The sequence below is a fragment of the Rhizoctonia solani genome, chromosome 14 (genome assembly GCF_016906535.1).
Source record: "Rhizoctonia solani chromosome 14, complete sequence".
Taxonomy (NCBI): domain Eukaryota; kingdom Fungi; phylum Basidiomycota; class Agaricomycetes; order Cantharellales; family Ceratobasidiaceae; genus Rhizoctonia; species Rhizoctonia solani.
Window position 1 is genome coordinate 579,836 of NC_057383.1, and position 21,277 is coordinate 601,112.

Sequence of the window (21,277 nt, forward strand, 5' to 3'; positions counted from 1 at the left end):
GTTATGGCCTTAAGTGCCTGCCACTAGCAAGTACCCACCTTACAGTGGTGTACAACATTGTAAAATTGACTTCTGTAGGCTTTGATCAACAACAAGAGGGCTCCCAGTACTAGCACAAGGGAAAAAACCGTGATTGGGGCTACTTTGCGGAGTATAATAATCAAAAACTTCCCACCCCCACGTAGTACCAAATTGCTATAAGGCTGACAAGTCCTGATTGCCCGCATACCATGTGTTTTGCCGGAACACAGCAGATAGCAACCCTAGACAGCTGACTCACCTGCTTGCTAAAAACCCGCTCATATCACAATTGCCAGATCTGCTGATTTGTTGTAGGGATAGTCCAACGCTAGGTGTCTGACACAAGGGTTTAGCGTTCACACTCTGCACAAAAACCGCCCATAAGTCCTGATATAGGCACCTCCCCCACACCGTTTTCAATATTCCATCCACACGCTCTGGCGCCCCACACCCCTACTCCTGTCCCTCTAGTTGTTCCAGCCGTTGCTCAGTTCCATCCCATTCCCAACCACCCACTTGCAGCCCATCTCCCGCTCCGCAAGACTTGCCAAAAATGGAACCAGAGCCAACCATTAGCGCTCTCCTTGAGGCTGTCACCACCCTCACCGCCACCGTTGGGTCCCTGCAGGACCAAATTCACTCCCAAGGCCAACAGCTCATTGAGCTCAAAGCCATATGCAAGGAAACCGCGGACCTCCTTGGAGACAAGGACCAGGGGGGAACCACCCAAACCCAAGCACAGCCTGGCCCATTGGCTGGGCCTATCACCCCTCCTTCCCATACAGGAGGACAGGCCATCACTCCAAGAACGGCTAGGCCTGGGCTCAAAGACCCTTTCCGCCCCACCAGAGGCACCACTGGGTACAACTCCAAGGAAGAACAACCAAGGAGAATCAAGGAGGAGCCTTGCGGAGCGCTTAGGGATCTAAGGACCCTTACCCCCTTCAGCTTGGGTTTGGACACCAAACATCCCAAAATGGAACTACCAGACCCATTCAAAGGGGAGATTCAAGGGCAGAAAGCAGTTCAATGGCTAGACCGCATGCTGTTATGGGGGGCCCTTCACAGGGACCAATTCAAAGAGGATGAGCAGCTGATTGTCTGGATCCTCTACCACATGGAGGACAAGGCTGCTGATTGGGCACTCCCTATTATTGGGAACATCATTAAGGGCAAACCCAATGCTCCTACAACCATCCCTGCCGTGACCAGAAAATTCAAAGAAGCCTTTGCTGACCCAGATGCCAAAAGGGCTGTGGCCAGGAAAATTGCCACACTTACTCAGACAAGCACCACGTCTGAGTATGTAACAGAATTCTGTAACCTCATTGCGGAACTAGACTGGAACAAGGAGGCGTACATTGCCCAGTTCACGCGCGTCCTTCACTGGAAGGTTAAGGAACTCTTGTCCACCAAGGACAACATTCCCAACAACTTGGAGGCTATCTTTGCTGCCTCCATCAAAATAGACAACACTTGTCAGGAAAATGAAGAGAACCGCCCCAAAAAGGTCCCTGCTAAGTCCCCGGTCACCATGACCACATCCACCTCCACCACAACAAGGGTCTGCCTATCAGAGGATCCTAACTATGTCACCCCGGAGGAAAGGGACCGCCGCTGTGCATCAGGCCTTTGCGTCAAGTGCAGCCAAAAAGGTCATGGGATCAAGCAATGCCCCAACGGCTGGAAAGCCAACATCAAGGAAGTGGCCAAGGTGGCAGAAGAGGAATTGGGAAAAGATTAAAGTCAAGGACTGCTGCCAAGCCCCTGACTCAAAAATTGGACATTGTAGATAATTCTGTAGAGTTTGTGTCTGTTGGTCTTGACTCTAATAAAAAACCATTATTATTCATCAACCTACACGTCCAAAATTCCCAGGCAGAACCCATTAGAACTCTCATTGATTCCGGCGCCACCTCCAACTTCATATCCCCAGCTCTAGTAGAAAAACTCAAAATCCCAAAAACCCAACTCAAAAATCCACGAGTTGTGAGAATGTTAGATGGTACCCTATCCCAAACTGGTCGCATATGGCACCAGGTTCAACTTGCAGTCTCGGCCAATGGCCACTCACACAAGATCCCCTTCCTAGTTTGTCCCATTGGGAATACACCGGCAATTTTAGGCATGACATGGTTAACGGCAGAAGCTCCCCTCATTGATTGGCAACAGGGATCAGTCACATTCCCTGAACAAGTACAGATTGCCTCCAAAGAAGAAGCAGACCTGGGCCCTTTAGCAAACCTTCCCCCTCAATACCATGAATTTGCCAAGGTATTTGGTGAGGAGGAGTTCAAAGCCCTACCTCTGCACCGGGAATACAACATAGCCATCAACCTACTCCTGGACGCCAAACTTTCTCCAGGACCAATCTATGGCATGACCAATGCGGAATCAAAAGCACTTAAACAACACATTGACAAGGAACTAGCAACCAGCAAAATCCGTCCTAGTACCTCATCAACAGGTGCCCTGGTCATGTTTGTAAAGAAGGCAGATGGCTCCCTCAGGCTGGTAGTAGATTACCGGAAGCTGAATGACGTAACCCACAAAAACGTGTATCCACTTCCCAGACAAGATGACCTCATGGCTAAGCTCAGGAACGCCAAGTTGTTTACCAAGCTGGACTTATGTTGGGGCTATAACAATGTACAAATCAAAGAAGGCAATGAATGAAAGACAGCTTTCAGGACCAAGTACGGGCTCTTTGAATATCTAGTGATGCCTTTTGGCCTCACAAATGCCCCCGCCGCTTTTCAGCATTTCATGAATGATTTGTTCAGGGATCTCATCAATGTCACAGTAGTCATCTACTTGGATGATATTTTGATCTTTTTGGAGAAACCGGAAGAACACCCTGCCCATGTGAGGGAAGTCCTATCCAGGCTAATGGCAAATCAGCTGTTCTGCAAACTCTCAAAGTGCCACTTCCACGTAACCACAGTTGACTACCTTGGCATTGTAATCTCACCGGAAGGATTCTCCATGGATCAGAAGAAGATAGAAGCTGTCACCTCATGGCCCCAACCCAAAACTGTCAAACAGGTCCAGGCATTCTTAGGCTTTGTCAACTACCTCCGGCGTTTTATTCCCAACTTCAGCACGGTTGCACGCCCCCTCCATAACCTCACCAAGAAGGAAACTCCCTGGTCATGGGAGGAACCAGAAGAGTCTGCATTCCAGGAGCTAAAGGCCCTTGTCACCAAATCCCTGGTCCTTATCCACTCCAACCCAGAACTACCCTACTACCTAGAAACAGACGCATTGGGGGTAGCTATGGGAGCCATACTGAGTCAAAGAGGGGAAGATAACTGGCTCCATCCAGTCGCATATATGTCTAAGTCCTTCTCTGGTGCCAAAGCCAATTACAATACACACAATAAGGAGTTACTGGCAATCATTAAAGCATTGGAAGAATGGAGAATATTCCTGGAAGCAACGGTTAGACCCGTACAAGTATTCACAGATCATTGAAACCTGGAATATTGGATGCAAGCAAGGACTTCTAATTGACGCCATGCCTGCTGGCGCGTGTTCTTAAGTGACTTCAACTTTGAGATCCATTACCGCCCCAGAAAGCAGTCAGGAAAACCGGATGCCCTGTCCAGACAATTGGATTACATTGATACACCACCGGAACCAGAGGTCATGCTCCCCACAGAGGTTTTTGCCAACACATTGGAGGAAGAACTGGAGATAGTCACAGAAATACGGTCCAGACTGAGAGAAGATCCTTCCCTGGAACAAATCATCTGATTCCTAACAGAAGATGCCAATAACGCCCCACTGTCCATACAAAAGGCATACCAAGAATATGACTGGGAAGAGGACCTGCTCTGGTACCGCGGAAAACTGGTAGTACCCAATCATGAACCCCTGAAGGAGAGACTCCTGAGGGAATTCCACAACTCTCCCATGGCAGGCCATCCAGGACAACAAAGGACTCTGGAACTTCTGAGTTGCAACTACTGGTGGCCTGGCATGAAATCCTCAGCCAAAGAATGGGTAGAGTGCTGCCCTGTATGTCAAGCCAATTGTCAAGCCCATGCCCTGGCAATTTCCCTGAAACCCTTGGAAATTCCTCTGTACCCCTTCCATACTATATCCTACAACTTCATTACAGGTTTCCCAAAGTCCCAAGGTTATGATGCAATCTTGGTTGTGATTGACTCCTTCTCCAAATTTGGCCACTTTATTCCCACCACCAAAAAGGTCACTGCAAGAGGGTTGGCAGATCTATTTGTTGCCCATGTTTGGAAACTCCATGGGTTACCAGTCAGAACCATATTGGACCAAGGAACCACGTTCACAGGCAAATTCCTCAGGGCCCTTTACCAACGGCTAGGCATCAAACTGTCCTTCTCATTGGCTTATCACCCGGAATCAGATGGGCAGACAGAAAGGGTAAACCAGTTCATAGAATTTTACCTACGGTTGTACGTATCTGCGGATCACTCAGATTGGGCCGCATGGCTGCCCTTAGCGGAGTATGCGTACAACAATGCAAAACACGCTTCCACAGGAAAATCTCCCTTTGAATTGGTCTATGGAAAGAGCCCAGTAATGAACCTGTCTAACATACCAGCCAATGTCCCTGAGGCAGACCAGGTGGCCAACACTCTAGCCAATGAAATGGCCCAGAGGACAATTCATGGGAACCCAAAGAACTGTTGGAACATAGCCAGGAAGAGATCAAATGTTTCAACCAGGCCAGACTCAAAAAGGCTTGTGATGCCGCCAAGAGCCTTTAAGGGGGGGGGCAATGTTATAACCTCCTAATCTATACCACTGGAATCACCTGAATTTTCTATTATTTTTAGTATTTTTTACGAACTTGATATCTTATGTTTTTCAATCACATGATCTTGGCGCTTACTATGCCAAGATGCTGTGCCAAGAGCACTTAGGAGAAATCCACGCTTCTGCGCAGCCTGCAGCACACTTCTCTTTTACCTTCTGAACTTCTTTCTCCCACGCGCACAGACCATGTAGATAGTGTGCCTTGTCTATATATACAGCAGGGAAATTGCTTGGGGATACCAAGTCAATTTTACCTTGCCTCTTACACATTAGAGAAGGTAGTCAGCCAGCTAAGTAGCCGGCCCTCAGCAGTAACAGTAACGCTCACCCCTCTTCTTAACCTACCACACCTCCAGGCCTCAGGCCCCACTGTCATCAGTAGTCAAGTAGTCACTGCCTTACGCGGTAGTAGTTAGCCTTAGTTAGTTAGATTAGATAAGCAGTGTCTGTATTAGTTATGGCCTTAAGTGCCTGCCACTAGCAAGTACCCACCTTACAGTGGTGTACAACAGCTAGTCCAATCCATAGCCCATATCAAACACCACAAATCCTTTGCCAAGCGCCTCAATAACATATACAAGGCGGATCTTCAAGAACAAAAGAATCTCATTGCCAATCTTGAATCCCACAATCAAGATCTAGCTCTCACAATTGAAGAGCAGGAAAGGCGCATTGAAGAAAAAGACCAACTGATAGTCAAGAAAGAGTTAGAATTGGATAATATCCACGCATCTATCCAGGATATTACCCAAGACAGAAAAGGGCGCATTCACTACTACTGGGACTATGAGTTTTTTGCAGTCTCACATGACAATGCCTGGTTTGGGCAAGATGGGAGAGGCTAATTTGACTCCCTCCCCAATTCAATCAGGGTGGTCTGCTACATCCTCTTGTACACATACTCCTGCTCCTGCGGCTGTGCCGCCTCATGTATATTCCCCTATGTCTTTTGATCAAATGTTGCATTGCAAACTTCTTGATATGGTTGCACAAAATATGATTATATTAAAAAAGGAATTCTTGCAATTACAAGGAGCTTATGAGGCGCAAGGGGATCAATTAGCTTTATTAAGGGCGGAATTGGAAGAACATTGCAAGCAATTGCATAATCAACACATCTTTTATTCTAACCAAATCCAAGGAGCCGCTTCATCCATCCAGGCTGTGCAAGATCAGCTACTCCACATGTCTACTATTTGTCCCACGGCCCCACCTCCACCTCCTCCACCTTCTGGCACAGCCACTACCTCCAACATTCCTCCACCTGCCCCCACAACTTCTAACTCCGATTTAAAGTTTGCCAAGCCTAACTGTCGTAGACACACTTGATACCAGGGAATTTATTCCCATTTTCTCGAATTTAAACAAAGGCTAACGGACAACATTTTCAATCACGTGACTTCGGCGCTTATATCATACGCTAAGCGCCGAGCCACGTCCCCATCCGCGCTTACCTCAGCATACGTAGCCACCTCCACCTGATGACATCATTATGACACGTCAGTGACACGTATGCATGAGTAATGCCGGCTGCGGAGCGGGGTTCTTATTGGTTATGGTATTGGTTATAATGTATTTATAATTAGCACTACTGCAGAATATATAAGGAGGCCAACCGACCATGGTAACACCCAGGTCGATTACCTCTTGTTGCATCCCCATTACTGTACAAGGGCCTTAAGCCCAGTAACCCACTTAGCTACTTAGTCCACACCGCCTTAAGCGGCTTTCTCGCTGTAGTTACATAGCTGGTCATCGCCCTTACGGCCTTGGTCATTGTAGCATAGCTGGTCGTCGCCGTAGGATAGCTTGCTGCTGCCTTACGCGGTTCTCTACTTAGATACATCCGGCCGCAAGCGCCTTCCTCCTTGACGTCCTTACAGACGTCTAGGACACTAACAAGTTTAGCGGTAAAAAAGAAGATGCCCTAAATTTCATCATTGCTTGTCAGGCTTACATAAGGGCAAAAGGAGCAAACCATTCCCATGAAGAAAAGATTTTGTGGGTCACATCATACTTTGAGGGTGCAGCTGAAGACTGGGTCTGTCCATATAAGGAAAGGAAGGTGTTCAGGGGAGAAGCAGTTCCCTTATTAGAAGATATTGATGTTTTCTGGGCCAAATTTACCAAACATTATGTGGATACAAATTGTGATGAGAAGTACTGCCAGAAATGGAATAATTTGCGGCAAAAGGTGTTGGTCCAGGAATATACTTGGGAATTTCAACAATACTCTGTCTCCTTGGGTTATAGCAATGAAACTCTGCGCAACAAATACTATGATGGTCTCAAGAATGACATTAAGGACATTATGCTCTCTACCATGTTCCAATGGCGTTGCGCTACTGCCCAACAAGTTTATGACAAAGCAGAAGAAATTGCCAATCACATTGAATCCACTTGTCTATCCAATCCCTCTGTCTCCACTGCTTGCGTCACTGCCACTACTGTTCCCACTTCCACTTCCAATCCTACTCCTATGCGTACTTGTCTTAATGTTGGGGATAATGTTTACATGATTGATCCTACCACTTGCCGCGCCAAGAAAGGTGCCATTACTTCAATTGTGCGCACAACTTTGGGTAATATGCCAAATGTTAGATGGAATGGAGAATCTAAAGACACAATGATTCCATTCCCCTCCCTCAAAAAAGATGAACGCCCTGTTGCTGCTGCGCCTGTTAAAACCATCATTGCACCTACTCCTGTTCTAGCCTCAAACTCTAAAGGACCAGGTCCCATGGATCTTGATGGAAGAGGATTTTCAAACCTTACATGCCATGTATGCGGCGGAAAAGGTCATTTTGCGCGCAATTGTCCCTCCAAGCCCATGTCTGGACATGTGGCTAACGTCAAATGGTCTTGGGAAAGGCCTAAAGAAGAAAATTGGATTGAAGTTGTCTCTGATGAAGAGGAGTTGGGAAAAGGAAAAGCCAAGGCCAATTAAGGAGTAAGGCACTTGGCTGTATGCTTGCAGATTTGCACCATGTAAACAATAATCTTGAAATATTCTCATTATGTAATTCCTCTCAAATATGCATTGTTTACTGCAAATCCGTGTGAATCTCCTAAAACTCAAAAATCAAGCTTCTTGGCTAAACCTTTTCAGGGAAAAGCCATGATTGACTCCAGAGCAACTTCTTGCTTCATCCACCCTTGCTTAGTAGAAACATATTGACTTCCTGCTTATCAATATCAAATTCCAAAAAAACTACGTGTCATAGATGGCTGAGAAATTGATTCTGGCCAAATTACCCATTTCACTTGCTTCAAGTGTACCATTGGCAGTCATACTGAAGAACTGGAATGCCACATTTCAAACATTGGCAATCATCAACTAGTTCTGGGAATGTCATGGTTAAAAAAACATAATCCTCAAATTTTGTGGGAGAAACACACACTTGTTTTCAATTTGGTATACTGCTCCAACAATTGCTTATCCACTCCTGCTGTTTTAGAATTAAAAGCAGTAGAAGAAATCCCCATTCCTTATCAAGAGTTTGCTAGAGTATTTTCAGAAGAAGAATTGTCAAAATTACCACCCCACTGTCCTTACAACATTGCCATTGAATTGCTTCCAGACGCGCAACCACAGCATGGTCCCATATACAGTTTAGGCCCAAAAGAAGATGCAGAGCTCAAGGAAACCATTGAGAAACAGCTCAAGGCTGGACTGATTTGTCCATCTAAGTCCCCTATGGCATCCCCCATACTATTTGTCAAAAAGAAAAACGGGAAACTATGCATGTGTGTAGATTATTGGCGCCTGAATAGCATGACCAAGAAAAACGTCTATCCCCTGCCTTTACCACAAAACCTTATTGAAAAGCTACAAGGTGCCAAAATATTTAGTAAATTTGATCTCAAGGCAGGATATAATTTAGTCCAAATTAAAGAAGGCAACAAATGGAAAACAGCCTTCAAAACAAAATACAGATTATTCAAATATTTGGTTATGCCCTTTGGATTGACAAATGCGCCGGCGGCTTTTCAGGATATGATGAATGAGATATTTAGAGACCTATTGGATGTTTATGTCATCATATATCTGGACAATATTCTAGTCTTTTCCTTGAATGAAGAAGATCATGAAATTCATGTGCAAGAAGTACTCAGGAGGCTACAGGACAACAACCTCTTTTGCAACATCAAGAAATGCCATTTCCATGTCAAGAAAATCGATTACCTAGGGTTCATTATATTGGAATTTGGCATAGAAGTGGACCAGTCTAAAGTAACCAACGCACTGAACTGGTCCATTCCCAAAAATGTCAAAAATATACAAGAATTCCTGGGTTTTGTGAATTTTTATAGACAATTCATCCCTAATTTTGGCAATATGGCACAACCCCTATACAATTTGCTTAAGAAAGATAGTACTTGGAAATGGGAATTGGCAGAACAACAATCTTTTGAAGGTCTAAAGAAATGTCTTACGTCAGCACCATTGCTCCTACAACCAGATACAACAAAACAGTTCTACATAGAATGTGATGCATCAGACTATGCCACTGGGGCAATATTATCCCAACGCAATGAGGAAGGAAAACTGGCCCCAGTAGTCTACCTATCTAAGTCACTGTCCCTGGCCAAAAAGAACTATGACATTTTTGATAAGGAATTGCTAGCTGTCATCAGGGCATTTAAAGAATGGCGTCACCTGCTAGAAGGATTGGAATTGCCAGTCCAAGTTCTAACGGATCATAAAAACTTGGAGTATTTTTCCACATCACAATCCCTGAATAAACGGCAAATCAGATGGGCAAACTTCTTGGTTGACTACAATTTCCAAATTATCTACAGACCTGGGGCACAAAACAAAAAAGCAGACATTCTCTTGTAACAATATGATTTAGTACCCCTTGAAGGGGGGATAGAGAACCAGGTTCTCCTGAAACCAGAACTTTTTATTGCATCTGTCACCCCAGATCAAGAGATCAACAACCTAATTGGCAAAGCCATCTATGAGGATGACCGTCTGAAAGAAATTCTGCATAAGCTCCAGAACAAGGATAAAGTCACAGACTGGGAACTAAAAGAAGGGTTACTATGGTATCAAGGAAAAATCTTTGTACCTAAAGATGATACTATCAGGAATCTCATCTTGGAATCTAGGCATGACGCATTAGCCACAGGACATCCAGGACAGGCCAGAACATTAGAACTTGTCTCTAGAAATTACTACTGGCCATCCCTGAAAAAATTTGTCAACTCTTATGTCAGTCATTGCAAAACGTGCATTAGATCAAAGCCAACCAATCAGGTGCCCATAGGATTATTAAAACCATTGCAAATTCCTGAATGCCCTTGGGAAGACATAGCATATGATATGATTGTGGGATTACCAGTTTCAGAGGGATTTGACGCCATCCTCACTGTCATTGACCAATTTTCAAAAATGGTTCACTTTATTCCCACCCAATCCACAGCGTCTGCTATTGACATTGCCAACTTGTTCATCACATATGTTTGGAAATTACATGGCTTGCCCAGGAGTACCATTTCAGACAGAGGCCCCACATTCAATGCCAAGTTTATTTGTCATCTCTATAAAAGATTGGACATCAAACCTTTGTACTCTACAGCCTATCACCCACAAACAGATGGGCAGACAGAACAAATACAACAAGAGGCCAAGATCTTCATTTGCATGTTTGGAAACCATCAACAATCAGATTGGGTATCATTATTACCCCTGGCTGAATTTGCTCTTAATAACCTAAAACATTCTTCTATGGGCAAATCCCCATTCCAGACATGCTATGGCTTAAACCCTTGATTTACTGTTGGTCAGAAAACAGAGGAATTGGTACCCAACGCGGATGAACATGCGGAGTACTTAGAAAAGGGCTACAATGAAGTCAAAGCAGCACTTTCCTTATCACAAGAAAAGATGAAATACTTCTATGATCAGCGTCACAGAAAAGAAGAGGAAATCCAAGTAGGAGACAAAGTTTGGTTGAGTCATCAGAATATATCTACTGATAGGCCATCCATCAAACTCAGCCATAAAAAGCTAGGTCCCTACCTGGTAGTGAAAAAAATTGGATTGCATGCATATAAACTTCAACTACCCCATACCATGCGCATACATCCAGTCTTTCATATTAATCTTCTGACAAAGTTCCACCCCAACCCTCACAGACGCAATCCTCCTCAACCTGCACCTATCATCACAGAAGAAGGCAAAGAGGAATATGAAGTAGAAAAGATCCTAGATAGCAAGTGGAAGGGACAAGGGAAGACAAAGAAGTTATGGTACTTGGTCAAATGGAAAGGTTATGACAAAGGAAGTAATTTGTGGGAGCCAATAGACAATGTGGGAAATGCTCAAGAAGTCCTAGAGGAATTTCACAAGGAACACCCTGACGCAGTTGGAGCCTGAAGAGGGGGTAATGTCATGACCTTCATTGGCATGACATGATTTTCTACTATTTTCTACCTTTTTTCCGAGATAGTTTCCTTTTTTGGTATATATTATGACTCATCAAGATCACGTGACATATTTGATATATGATGTGAAATTGTAAATGACTCACTATTTAGTACTGTTGTTTTTGATGTGGCTTTCCTCATGTATATAAGCCAGGTCAAGTTGCCGCTAAACAGCAAGACTTGACCTCTTTGTCAATTCACCTCAACTCTACCTATTCCTTTGCCCAAGCCCTTAGTTGGCTATAGTGCACATTACTTAAGCATCTTATCCAGGCCATCATTGCCCTCTACCTTATATCATAACCCCTGGACCTTAGTTGTGCCTCTACCCTTCCCATAGTCCATTGGTGATAGTGCCACGGACTTTAAGCCCCCTTGAACCATAGGTCCAAGCTGAGTTGTGACAGTCAAGTTGCCGCTAAACAGCAAGACTTGACCTCTTTGTCAATTCACCTAAGTTCTTACCTACCCATTACCCTGCTCCCTTGTTGAGCCTAGTGCACTTTACTTAAGCATCACTTACCAGGCCTTTGTTGCCCTCTACCCTGAACCATACCCCTTGGGCCTTTGTCACCCCTCTGCTTCATAGTCCATTGGTGATAGGGCCATGGACTCTAAACCCACTTGAATCATAGGTCCAAGCTTAGTTGTGACAGTGATCATTTACCTTGATGACATCCTAATCTACTCAAAGGATGACGCATCCCACACCCAGCACGTTCATGAAGTCCTACAGCACCTAATGGAAAACCAGCTATTTTGTAAGGCATCCAAATGTACCTTCCACGTCATGGCTGTGGAATACTTGGGGATCATTGTATTGGATAAGGGCTTTAGTTTAGATAAGCTCAAGATCCAGGCCGTACAAAAATGGCCAACTCCCACTAAAGTCAAGGAGGTCCAATTGTTCCTAGGGTTTGCCAACTTCTTACGTTGATTTGTTGCCAACTTCAGCCACATGGCCAGGCCGTTACATAACCTGGTCAAGAAAGATACGCCCTGGCAATGGAGCACTAAGGAACAAGAGGCCTTCCAAGGACTGAAGGACACCATCACCAATGCCCTGGTATTATGTCACGCAGACCCATCCAAACCCTACTTTTTAGAAACAGACGCCTCAGGAGCAGCACTAGGTTCCATACTCAGCCAACGTCAGGAAGACGGCTGGCTCCACCCACTAGGCTTTCTGTCAGAATCATTCAAGGGTGCCAAGCAGAACTATGACATGCACAACAAGGAACTACTTGCAATCATCCGCTCCTTTGAGTACTGGCGCATCTTCTTGGAAGGAATGGCTCACCCAATCATGGTCTTCACGGATCATCAAAACCTGGAATATTGGAAGGAGTCCAGAACCTTTAACCGCCGCCATGCATGATGGCACCTCTTGCTGGCCATTTATAACTTCCATATTGTCTACCGCCCAGGAAAACAGTCCGGAAAGCTGGATACCTTATCACAACGTTCCAACCACGCTGACATTCCCCCTGCCAATCAAATTATGTTGCCCAAACCCGTCTTTGCCAATCTTGCCTTTGTAACACCAGAAAAGGAACTCCAATGCCAGATTGAAGCAGCCCTTGACCAAGACAAATCCTTGGAGGAGATACTCCAATTCCTGTCACAACTCAGCTTGGACCTATGGTTCAAGGGGCTTAAAGTCCGTGGCACTATCACCAATGGACTATGAGAAGGGTAGAGGGGCAGCTAGGGCCCAGGGGTTTATGATATAAGGGTAGGGGGCAATGAAGGCCTGGATATGGTTTCTTAAGTAAGTGCACTGATGGCCAACTAAGGGCCTGGGCAAAGGGTAGGTAAGAGTGAGGATAGATTGACAAAGAGGTCAAGTCTTGCTGTTTAGCGGCAACTTGACCTGGCTTATATACATGAGGAAAGCCACATCAAAAACAACAGTACTAAATAGTGAGTCATTTACAATTTCACATCATATATCAAATATGTCACGTGATCTTGATGAGTCATAAATATATACCAAAAAAGGAAACTATCTCGGAAAAAAGGTAGAAAATAGTAGAAAATCATGTCATGCCAATGAAGGTCATGACAATTCCTCCAAAATGAGTCAAAGGCACCTCCCTCCATCAAGAGGGCCTTTAAAGATTACCAAATGGAAGCCAGGCTATTATTTTACCAAGGGTGTATTGTAGTCCCTGACGTTGGCACACTGAGGACGGAATTACTCCACATCTACCATGACAGCCCCTTGGCAGGTCATCCAGGGAGGCAACGGACCCTGGAACTGGTCTCACAAGTATACTATTGGCCTGGCATCTGTGCTGACACATATTGGCACATGGATTCTTGTGAAACTTGCCAATGAATCCGGAAACCAAAGTACTCCTCAATACCACTGCAACCCCTGGAACTCCCTATTAGACCCTGGCAGCACGTATCTTACAACATGATTGTAGATTTACCCAAAGACGGCAATAGCAACTCCATCTTGGTCATTGTGGATAGTTTCACCAAATACGTCATCCTGGTGGAATGCTCCAAGAAACTCAAGGCCCTGGAATTAGCGGACCTCTTCCTACAACACATCTGGAAACGCTACAGCATGCCCAAGAAGACAGTATCAGATTGCGGAAGGGTCTTCAATAATAAGTTCCTCAGGGCACTGTACCAGCGGTTAGGAATAGACCCACACTTCTCCTTGGCGTACCACCCCCAGAGCAATGGTCAGACGGAACAGGTAAACCCCACAGTTGAACATTTTCTACAAGCTTACTCAGGGATTAACCAAAAGGATTGGGTCAAATGGTTACCTATGGCGGAATTTGCCTACAATAACACGGTACACAGTAGCACTGGCAAATCCCTGTTCAAAGCACTATATGGATGGGAACCATCACTTACCCCAAGTAATGTCCCAACCAATGTTCCAGAAGCAGATGACCTGGCCACCCAAATGGAAGCTCAATGGCAAGAAATAGAAGCGGCCCTCTGGCAATCAAAGACACATATGACAGCTGGAGAAACAGGAGAACCCACCAGTTTTGAGATTGGAGAAGAGGCCTGGCTGGATGCCAAGAACATCAAGCTAAAAACCCTAAGTCCCAAGCTAACAGAGCAATGCCTGGGGCCCTTCAAAGTAACCAAGAAGATCTCTGACCGCGCATACCGCTTAAGACTTCTGCCTTCTATGAGAATCCACAACATCTTCTATGTAGGATTGTTGTCCAAAGTAAAACAAGACAAGAATCAAGCCTTTGAGAACTGCCCACCACCTGTCACTGTGGACGGAGAGGAAGAATACAAGGTTGAAGGCATAACGGATGCAGAAGAACGGAACAGAACCTGGTTCTTCAGGGTCAAATGGAAAGGCTATGGATCAGAAGAGAACATGTGGGAACCCCAGGAGAACCTCAAAAACACGGGAAAAATTTTGAAAAAGTATGAAGAAGAAATGAGAAAGAAGGCCCTTAGAGGAGGGGCAGTGTTGTAGACACATTCAATACCAGGGAATTTATTCCCATTTTCTTGGATTTAAACAAAGACAATTGGACAACATTTTCAATCACATGACTCTGGCACTTATATCATACGCTAAGCACCAAGCCATGTCCCCACCTGCGCTTACTCAGCATACATAGCCACCTCCACCTATGACATCATCATGACACGTCAGTGACATGTATGCATGAGTAAGGCCAACTGCGGATTGGGGTTCTTATTGGATTAGGTATTGCATATAATGTATTTGTAATTAGTACATCTGTAGAATATATAAGGAGGCCAACCAACCATGGTAACACCCAGGTCAATTACCTCTTGTTGCTCTCCACATTGTATGAGGCCTTAGGCCAGTAACCACTTAGTCACTACCACCTGTACTTGTTGCCTTAAGCAACTTTCTCATTGTAGTTACATAGCTTGCCATTGCCCTTAAAGCCTTGGTCACCGTACTTAGATAGTTAGTCATTGTAGGTAGCACTCCCACCGCCTTAAGCGGTTCTACTTAGTTCTATACGGCCACAAGCGCCTGCTACCTAGACAGCCCCTTAAGGATGTCTAGGACATTTATATATGCTCACCAAAAATTTACTTGTATAACCTCAGTTCACTATATCATAGTCAAAGCTGAGGTATAGTACTTGTCATAAACAGAGGAAAATAGAACTAGCCAGAATTGAACCAGCTTGACCACTAAGCCATAGAGCCCTATTATTCCTCTGCTGACAACCCATGATTACACCTGCTACCCCCCAAATTTGGGCTTGGGCCAGCATGCAACCACTTGTACTGGTCATGTGACCATGTCCAGGACACATATTCCCTAAAACCCTACTCTATAACACCACTCACTGTTACTGTTGACTGTCACTCTTGGGTTTGGGCTTGCCCCCCTCAATTGTGTGATATATTGTGCCTCAAGATTTCAAATAACTTAAACTTGTATAAGTGGATCTCCCAAGTACCCATAGTGTGGAAAGGTTGTAGACCTGATACAGAGTTCTTAGGTTAAGTGAACAGAAGGCAATCATCCTTAAAGAAGGATATATACTAAGTAACCAGTTAGTTCCTGCAACTAGGAGTGAAACTTACATAACTATCTCTGCCAAAGGGAACCTGAGCCAGTACTCTTGCTCTTACAGAAATACTTACTAAGACACTTTACACTGAGAAAGGATATATCTGTAGTTGATTGTATTCAAGATAGCTAGACCCAGAGAACCCTAAAGAAGCTACTTGTTTACTTAGCTTGGAAATTGGGAAACTTCCAACACAGACTCTGCTCAGCACCAGAGTCTTGACCTCTTTTCCCCCAATTTACAACAGTAATTGCTTTTTTTTTTATTCAATAATTAATCCAAGTGCATCCATGCCCATCTTTATTGCATCAAATTTTCAGAATTGATTCCAGAGCCTGCTGGCAAGCCAGGAAGGGACCCTGCCACAATCTCCAAGAAGACCAGGAAGCCCCAAGGCTATCATTTGTGGGCAGCTCTGGCCCTCAAGAAGGGCTTGCCAACTCATGGCCTATATTGAGTGAGCTTAGGCTTGGTAAAATTGTATAGCATAACACTAAATCCACCACTCCTTGCCTTGATGTTAGGATATTGTCAAAGATAGCACTGTGGGTATCAATTGGAAACTACCATACCAGAGCCAACAGCAAGACAATTGTGTAGCTACAGCTGCAGAGGTATGCTCCAATCTCCATTCCTATACATAGTGTTTACTCAATGGCTTTCAGGTTCTTCAGAAGGAGCCCATCTTTCATTGTTACAAGGACAACTGGCCTGTTCACGCTTACATGAAGGGTTTGCTAAGTAGCAGAGCAGACTTGCAGCAAAAATTGAGAAAGAGGGCAGCACAGGAAGGTAAGCCAGTTAGTTTACTGAGCTCTGGCCTCATTTATATACTTGCATATGCATACAAGAAGAGGAGATGGACATTGATACAAACAGCAATATGGGCAATAATGGCCCAGAGAATGGAGATCACCCTGGTCAAGGAGCAGGTATTGCTGCTACCCTAGGTAGTAAGCCAGCAATTGACCTTACAGCTTCTGCTATGCCAACAGTGCCTTCAGCAGCTGCACCTGTCTCTGCCTCTGCTGGGAATACAAACTCAGTGCATATCCAGTTTGACTGGAACTCCTCACTCTCTCACATAAACACTGTCATGAATAGCCTGTCCCTTCCATTACAGTAGGCTTGTTATACTCACAATTAGAATTAAGCAACTTACCAAATCAATAGAACAATGTCCAGTTTGCTGCAACAGCAGTTCATGTAGCCTCCAAACAGTTTGACAAGGATCAATCATCAAGCAGCTCCAATGAGGATACCAACACCCCACCAACAAAACAACAGAGACAAAATTGCAAAAGTAGCATGCCAAGGGCTTGTGTGAGTGGTAGACCTCTGAGTTCCAAAGTTTCAAGTACTCACAGGGAATGTTCCATGTATAGAATCCCAATGGGAACGCTATCAAGCCTGCAGCAGTAAGTGTTAGTAACTGGTCTGTTCAGCTTTGCTAACCCCGCCTTAAGCCTTCCAGTGCTACAACTTCAAAGGGTCAAAACACCAAGTTGCGTCCAACAGAACCAGGTCTTTTGGGGTCAACTACAAAGGTTTGTGTTTGATCTGACCCTCTATATATAAGTATACTGGGATTAATTTCTATTTAGGCAAGTAAGACTCAGGCAGCACCAATGAGAAGAGCGCCAAAGAGTTCAAGGTCAAACAAGAAGTAGTTTTCAGTATCCTTACGCCTTTCATGATTTGCAAACTCCACTGTACTTGTATTTCAGATTTATGTTGGATTGAACTGTAATATACAACTAAGTACCCAGCCAAGGAATGTGTGCAAACAAAGTGAGACACCTGTGCTATGAGTGCGTTTTTCCTGCTTCTCAGAAGCAGAATAACCGTAATATGTGTGTGGCACTTGAGATCCAATGCTCACAGAAGCGGCAGAAAGTGGAATAACCAAGCCTATTACTTGGAATCTTTGCCAACTACACGGTAAATCCACGTATAGTCCTGGATAAAACCACTATTATTCCCACTTCCTGCAAGCGGGTTCACATGGCACAACAGCTTCCAGACCGCAAGTTACCCACTGTACACTCCTAGAAGAATCCAGTACAGAGACTGGGGACTATTCTCTCAGTGCAGGGCGGTACTTGTATACTCTTTGTGGACAACTGTTGGATTGGACAAACAACAAGGCAAATACATGTACGTCCAGTCCATTGAGTTCCAAAGGTGAACTCTGGACCTCATCAATAATTCTAATGGGGGATCCCCAAAACACCTACCAAATATAGGGTATTTCAGTGATCTGGATGATCATCAGGTACCAATAACCCGGCAACGTCCCTCGGAGGTCATTGAAGCACACATACCGCACCATAGCCACGCACCGTGGCGCAATTCAATCACCCGGTCTTGTCGTGTAAGGTTGAGATTGCAATCTAGCGCCATTTTATGGCGTTATGGTCCAGTATCATGTAGTAACACCATTGCGCGATCTTTCGAATCTTACGTACCGAAGGAGCCTTTCGCCGAGAGCCGACAAAGATCATCAACGATACGAGTGAATGAGAGCAAAAATTGATGCCCAAGGTGCGCCCAGTCATCTCTCATTTGAAATTAGCACGCATATAAAATAACAGGAGATGGCCCTGTTGGCAGTATCCTCGGACATACTCTCACTCACTCACAATGTCTTCCGATAGTAAATTCCAGCTGCCCCCTGGCGACTATGCCATTGTCAACCGTGTGAATGCCTCTGATGGAAAGCGGCTAGCTTTGACCTTTAATGGCGACGGCAAGAACGTGACTGTCACCCCATTCGATTCTTCGTCGGTCAATCAACAGGCAAGTGCTATTATTTAAACTTTCCGTGTACTGTGGTGCCCAGTACTTACTTGGAATATAGTGGACTATTGAAAACTACAAGTACGATGAAGTTCGTGCTACAAGCTTGCAGCACGTCAAGCCCAAGAGCAACACAAAGCTCGAAGCTTCACTGGGCCCAGCTGTCAATGTCCGCCCCGTTGGAAACTACGTCTTTGGTATTACTCAAGACGGCTCCGGGTGGAGGTAAGTTCGACTCAAGAGCGTTCAGCCTATCTGTTAACCGTTTTCTAACAACCCACCAGCATCAAAGACGGAGACAAGAAGACCTCGTGGAGCATTCACGTCGCCGCATCGGGCTCCGAGGTAAGTCCCCCTTGGCGTACTTTTATGTTCCTGTAAAGTCCCTAACGCAATATGGTTCCTATATTTAGGTAGTTCCTCTTTCGGAGTCTACAGGCGAGAAACAGCGCTGGGTCATCGTCAAGGCTGGCACATCCCTCGGTTGAGAGGGTGTATAATTGCCCGATTTGAACCGTTATGGATTTGGCGTGCACTCGGACCATGTGCCCCAGCTATCTTGATACATGTAGCATAAAACCTGACGGTGGAGTGAAGTGACTCTATGAATACATATTGAATGAATGTTTGAATACCGTGCGCATATACATTATATAAATCTGGACTGAGTCTTGGCTCGGATCAGAGTACCAGTCTCCAAAAGGAAGCACACAAATTGGTTGAAGATACAAAGCAACCCGCAAGATGGGCTACACCTTGATTTTCCCGATTAATCTCGGACTCTGATAATGACTACAATAGCCCACCTAACTATCACGTAACTCAAATAGCGTTCATAGATTAAAACAACAGCCGCTACGGTATACAAGTACACGACTCATCTAATCGAACTTCTCCACCTCGATCTCGTCATCCCACCTAACAATTGACGTATTCGTCCCTTCTGGATACCCAAACAAGACTCCGATGAGAAGTAAAACGTGTGCGGCCAATAACAGTCCAGAGGAAAGATCAGTCGAGGGATAAGTGTTCCATGCGTATTCGATTATGCCTAAAATCATGATTCTACGGCGCATATACTGGGTCAGAGTCTATCATTCATTTTTAACAAAAGGCGAGCCTACCGAAGCGCGATAGGGTATTTGGTTCGCCATGCGAGAAGGGGCAATTGGGTGGCGTACCAAGAGTAGAACTGATAGTGTAAAGATCGGGCACAAAGAATTCCAATAAGATTAGCAGTGAAAAAGACTGTCGCGATGTCTGAACCACGACTATCAGCACAACATTCTCCCTCAGACTCAGACCTAGCACTCACAATCTTGAGAAACGCTCGCTATCGCGGTCTCCCTTGCCGGATTTTGCAGAGCTCGTTCGAGAACGGACCATGCGCCACCTTGTTTCTTGCACCATGCGCCGAACCCGAATGTTCCGAGTAGAATAATGTGGCAGAGTAGGAGTCCTTTGGCAAAAGGTGCGCTTAGGAATGTGTGTTCTGGGACGAACCGCCAGTTGACGGTCCATTTGTAGAGGAATTGTCGACTCAGGTCGAATGCGTTGACGAGGTATTCCATAGGGTATGTTTCGAGAAAGGGGAGAGAGGGTATCAAGACTGCGAGGAACGTTAGGGAGAGGTACAAGAGCGAAGGGATGAGGCCGTTGGTAAGCAGTAGAACCAGGCAGGCCGCAGGCATATATAGCAAGACGTTCATTTTGATGCTGATGGCAAGGCTGTTTTGAAAAGTTGGACGCTGGGAAAGGGTGATGAGATGAAATGACGCACCCGAAGAGTATGCAACCGATCGCCCAGTATCGTTTTTGAAAGGCGTGAATGGCACCCATGGAAAGAGGTGTGGACCAGCAGTCGTTGAATAGTCGAAGGACGTAGATGGAGTGGAGCCGTTTGCTAAGGGGGAGTAGAAGTAGGACGTATTGTGGAATTCCTGCGCGCCGGTAGACGAGAAATGTAAGAGCCATGGTGAGCAAGTATAGCCCGGCATAAAGCTCTTGTACTTTTGGTAGATATTTAAGAGAGCCGCCTTGGGTGAGGTTATGCAGTAGATGATGGATATGTACATGACCAGCCGGGTACCTGTGGCAAAAATAGGTTACGGGTCTCCTAGGGTAAGGTCATAACAGACGCACACTAATGGACCAGTGGGGCCTGTTATTTGCGAATAGTCACGTTCACCAGCCAGGTAGAGATCGGTTTGTATCATGTATGTTTCAAAGTCGATCTCAGTATCTTGAAGGGGTTTCAGAATGTTTGTTTGTTTGCTACGTCACAGGTACCGAAATCCCAAACTCACACGGAATGAAACGAATGATCAGCCGGCATAGTGTAGCGTCGCCTATGAGAATAAGACAAGCGATAAACCAGAAGTATTGTGACCGAGTGAGCAAGTTTTTTATTGTTCTTATTGGGTGTGTTATATCGAGTGAGTCGTTGGCTTGAGGTATAGTGGGCGGCATGATTCCAAATTATACAAAATAAGTTCAAAAGATGCAAAGGTCAAAGACAAGAGTAATATTAATGATCCAAGCGAGTACCGACACCAGAGTTCATAGCCGAGTAGAAAGCGCGAGGATATGATGTGCCCGAACGAGGGAGAAACCGGAAGGAAGAGATCAGTAAGCGCCGAGAAACATTTGCACACAGATTCTGCCACTCT

General features: G+C 45.1%; 8 protein-coding genes across 8 annotated transcripts; 7 read left to right on the forward strand and 1 right to left on the reverse strand.

Annotated features, from left to right (window-relative positions):
- Positions 1-574: 574 nt before the first annotated feature.
- RhiXN_10816 (Retrotransposable element Tf2 protein) lies at positions 575-4,772 on the forward strand (the record flags this gene model as incomplete). The annotated part of the gene is made up of 6 exons (XM_043330631.1): positions 575-1,735; positions 1,786-2,653; positions 2,705-3,462; positions 3,580-3,720; positions 3,823-4,629; positions 4,665-4,772. 6 exons carry the CDS (start codon positions 575-577, stop codon positions 4,770-4,772), a joined length of 3,843 nt encoding a protein of 1,280 aa, XP_043185976.1.
- An 862-nt stretch (positions 4,773-5,634) lies between these two features.
- Positions 5,635-7,768, forward strand: RhiXN_10817 (Retrotransposon gag protein; the record flags this gene model as incomplete). The annotated part of the gene is made up of 2 exons (XM_043330632.1): positions 5,635-6,116; positions 6,730-7,768. The coding sequence occupies 2 exons, from the start codon at positions 5,635-5,637 to the stop codon at positions 7,766-7,768; spliced, it is 1,521 nt and encodes a 506-aa protein (XP_043185977.1).
- Positions 7,769-8,170: 402 nt separating this feature from the next.
- RhiXN_10818 (Retrotransposable element Tf2 protein) lies at positions 8,171-11,206 on the forward strand (the record flags this gene model as incomplete). Its single annotated transcript, XM_043330633.1, has 3 exons — positions 8,171-9,595; positions 9,701-10,501; positions 10,616-11,206. The coding sequence occupies 3 exons, from the start codon at positions 8,171-8,173 to the stop codon at positions 11,204-11,206; spliced, it is 2,817 nt and encodes a 938-aa protein (XP_043185978.1).
- Positions 11,207-12,046: 840 nt separating this feature from the next.
- Positions 12,047-12,634, forward strand: RhiXN_10819 (Retrotransposable element Tf2 protein; the record flags this gene model as incomplete). Its single annotated transcript, XM_043330634.1, has 2 exons — positions 12,047-12,171; positions 12,211-12,634. The coding sequence occupies 2 exons, from the start codon at positions 12,047-12,049 to the stop codon at positions 12,632-12,634; spliced, it is 549 nt and encodes a 182-aa protein (XP_043185979.1).
- A 123-nt stretch (positions 12,635-12,757) lies between these two features.
- Positions 12,758-14,722, forward strand: RhiXN_10820 (Retrotransposable element Tf2 protein; the record flags this gene model as incomplete). Its single annotated transcript, XM_043330635.1, has 2 exons — positions 12,758-12,916; positions 13,613-14,722. 2 exons carry the CDS (start codon positions 12,758-12,760, stop codon positions 14,720-14,722), a joined length of 1,269 nt encoding a protein of 422 aa, XP_043185980.1.
- A 1,812-nt stretch (positions 14,723-16,534) lies between these two features.
- RhiXN_10821 (uncharacterized protein) lies at positions 16,535-17,479 on the forward strand (the record flags this gene model as incomplete). The annotated part of the gene is made up of 7 exons (XM_043330636.1): positions 16,535-16,601; positions 16,661-16,854; positions 16,914-16,931; positions 16,983-17,132; positions 17,195-17,227; positions 17,276-17,356; positions 17,414-17,479. The coding sequence occupies 7 exons, from the start codon at positions 16,535-16,537 to the stop codon at positions 17,477-17,479; spliced, it is 609 nt and encodes a 202-aa protein (XP_043185981.1).
- Positions 17,480-18,452: 973 nt separating this feature from the next.
- Positions 18,453-19,096, forward strand: RhiXN_10822 (U6 snRNA-associated Sm-like protein LSm7; the record flags this gene model as incomplete). Its single annotated transcript, XM_043330637.1, has 4 exons — positions 18,453-18,596; positions 18,670-18,833; positions 18,893-18,953; positions 19,022-19,096. 4 exons carry the CDS (start codon positions 18,453-18,455, stop codon positions 19,094-19,096), a joined length of 444 nt encoding a protein of 147 aa, XP_043185982.1.
- A 393-nt stretch (positions 19,097-19,489) lies between these two features.
- RhiXN_10823 (glycosyltransferase family 58 protein) lies at positions 19,490-21,171 on the reverse strand (the record flags this gene model as incomplete). Its single annotated transcript, XM_043330638.1, has 7 exons — positions 19,490-19,673; positions 19,733-19,868; positions 19,924-20,336; positions 20,389-20,697; positions 20,751-20,850; positions 20,915-20,956; positions 21,156-21,171. 7 exons carry the CDS (start codon positions 21,169-21,171, stop codon positions 19,490-19,492), a joined length of 1,200 nt encoding a protein of 399 aa, XP_043185983.1.
- Positions 21,172-21,277: the final 106 nt, after the last annotated feature.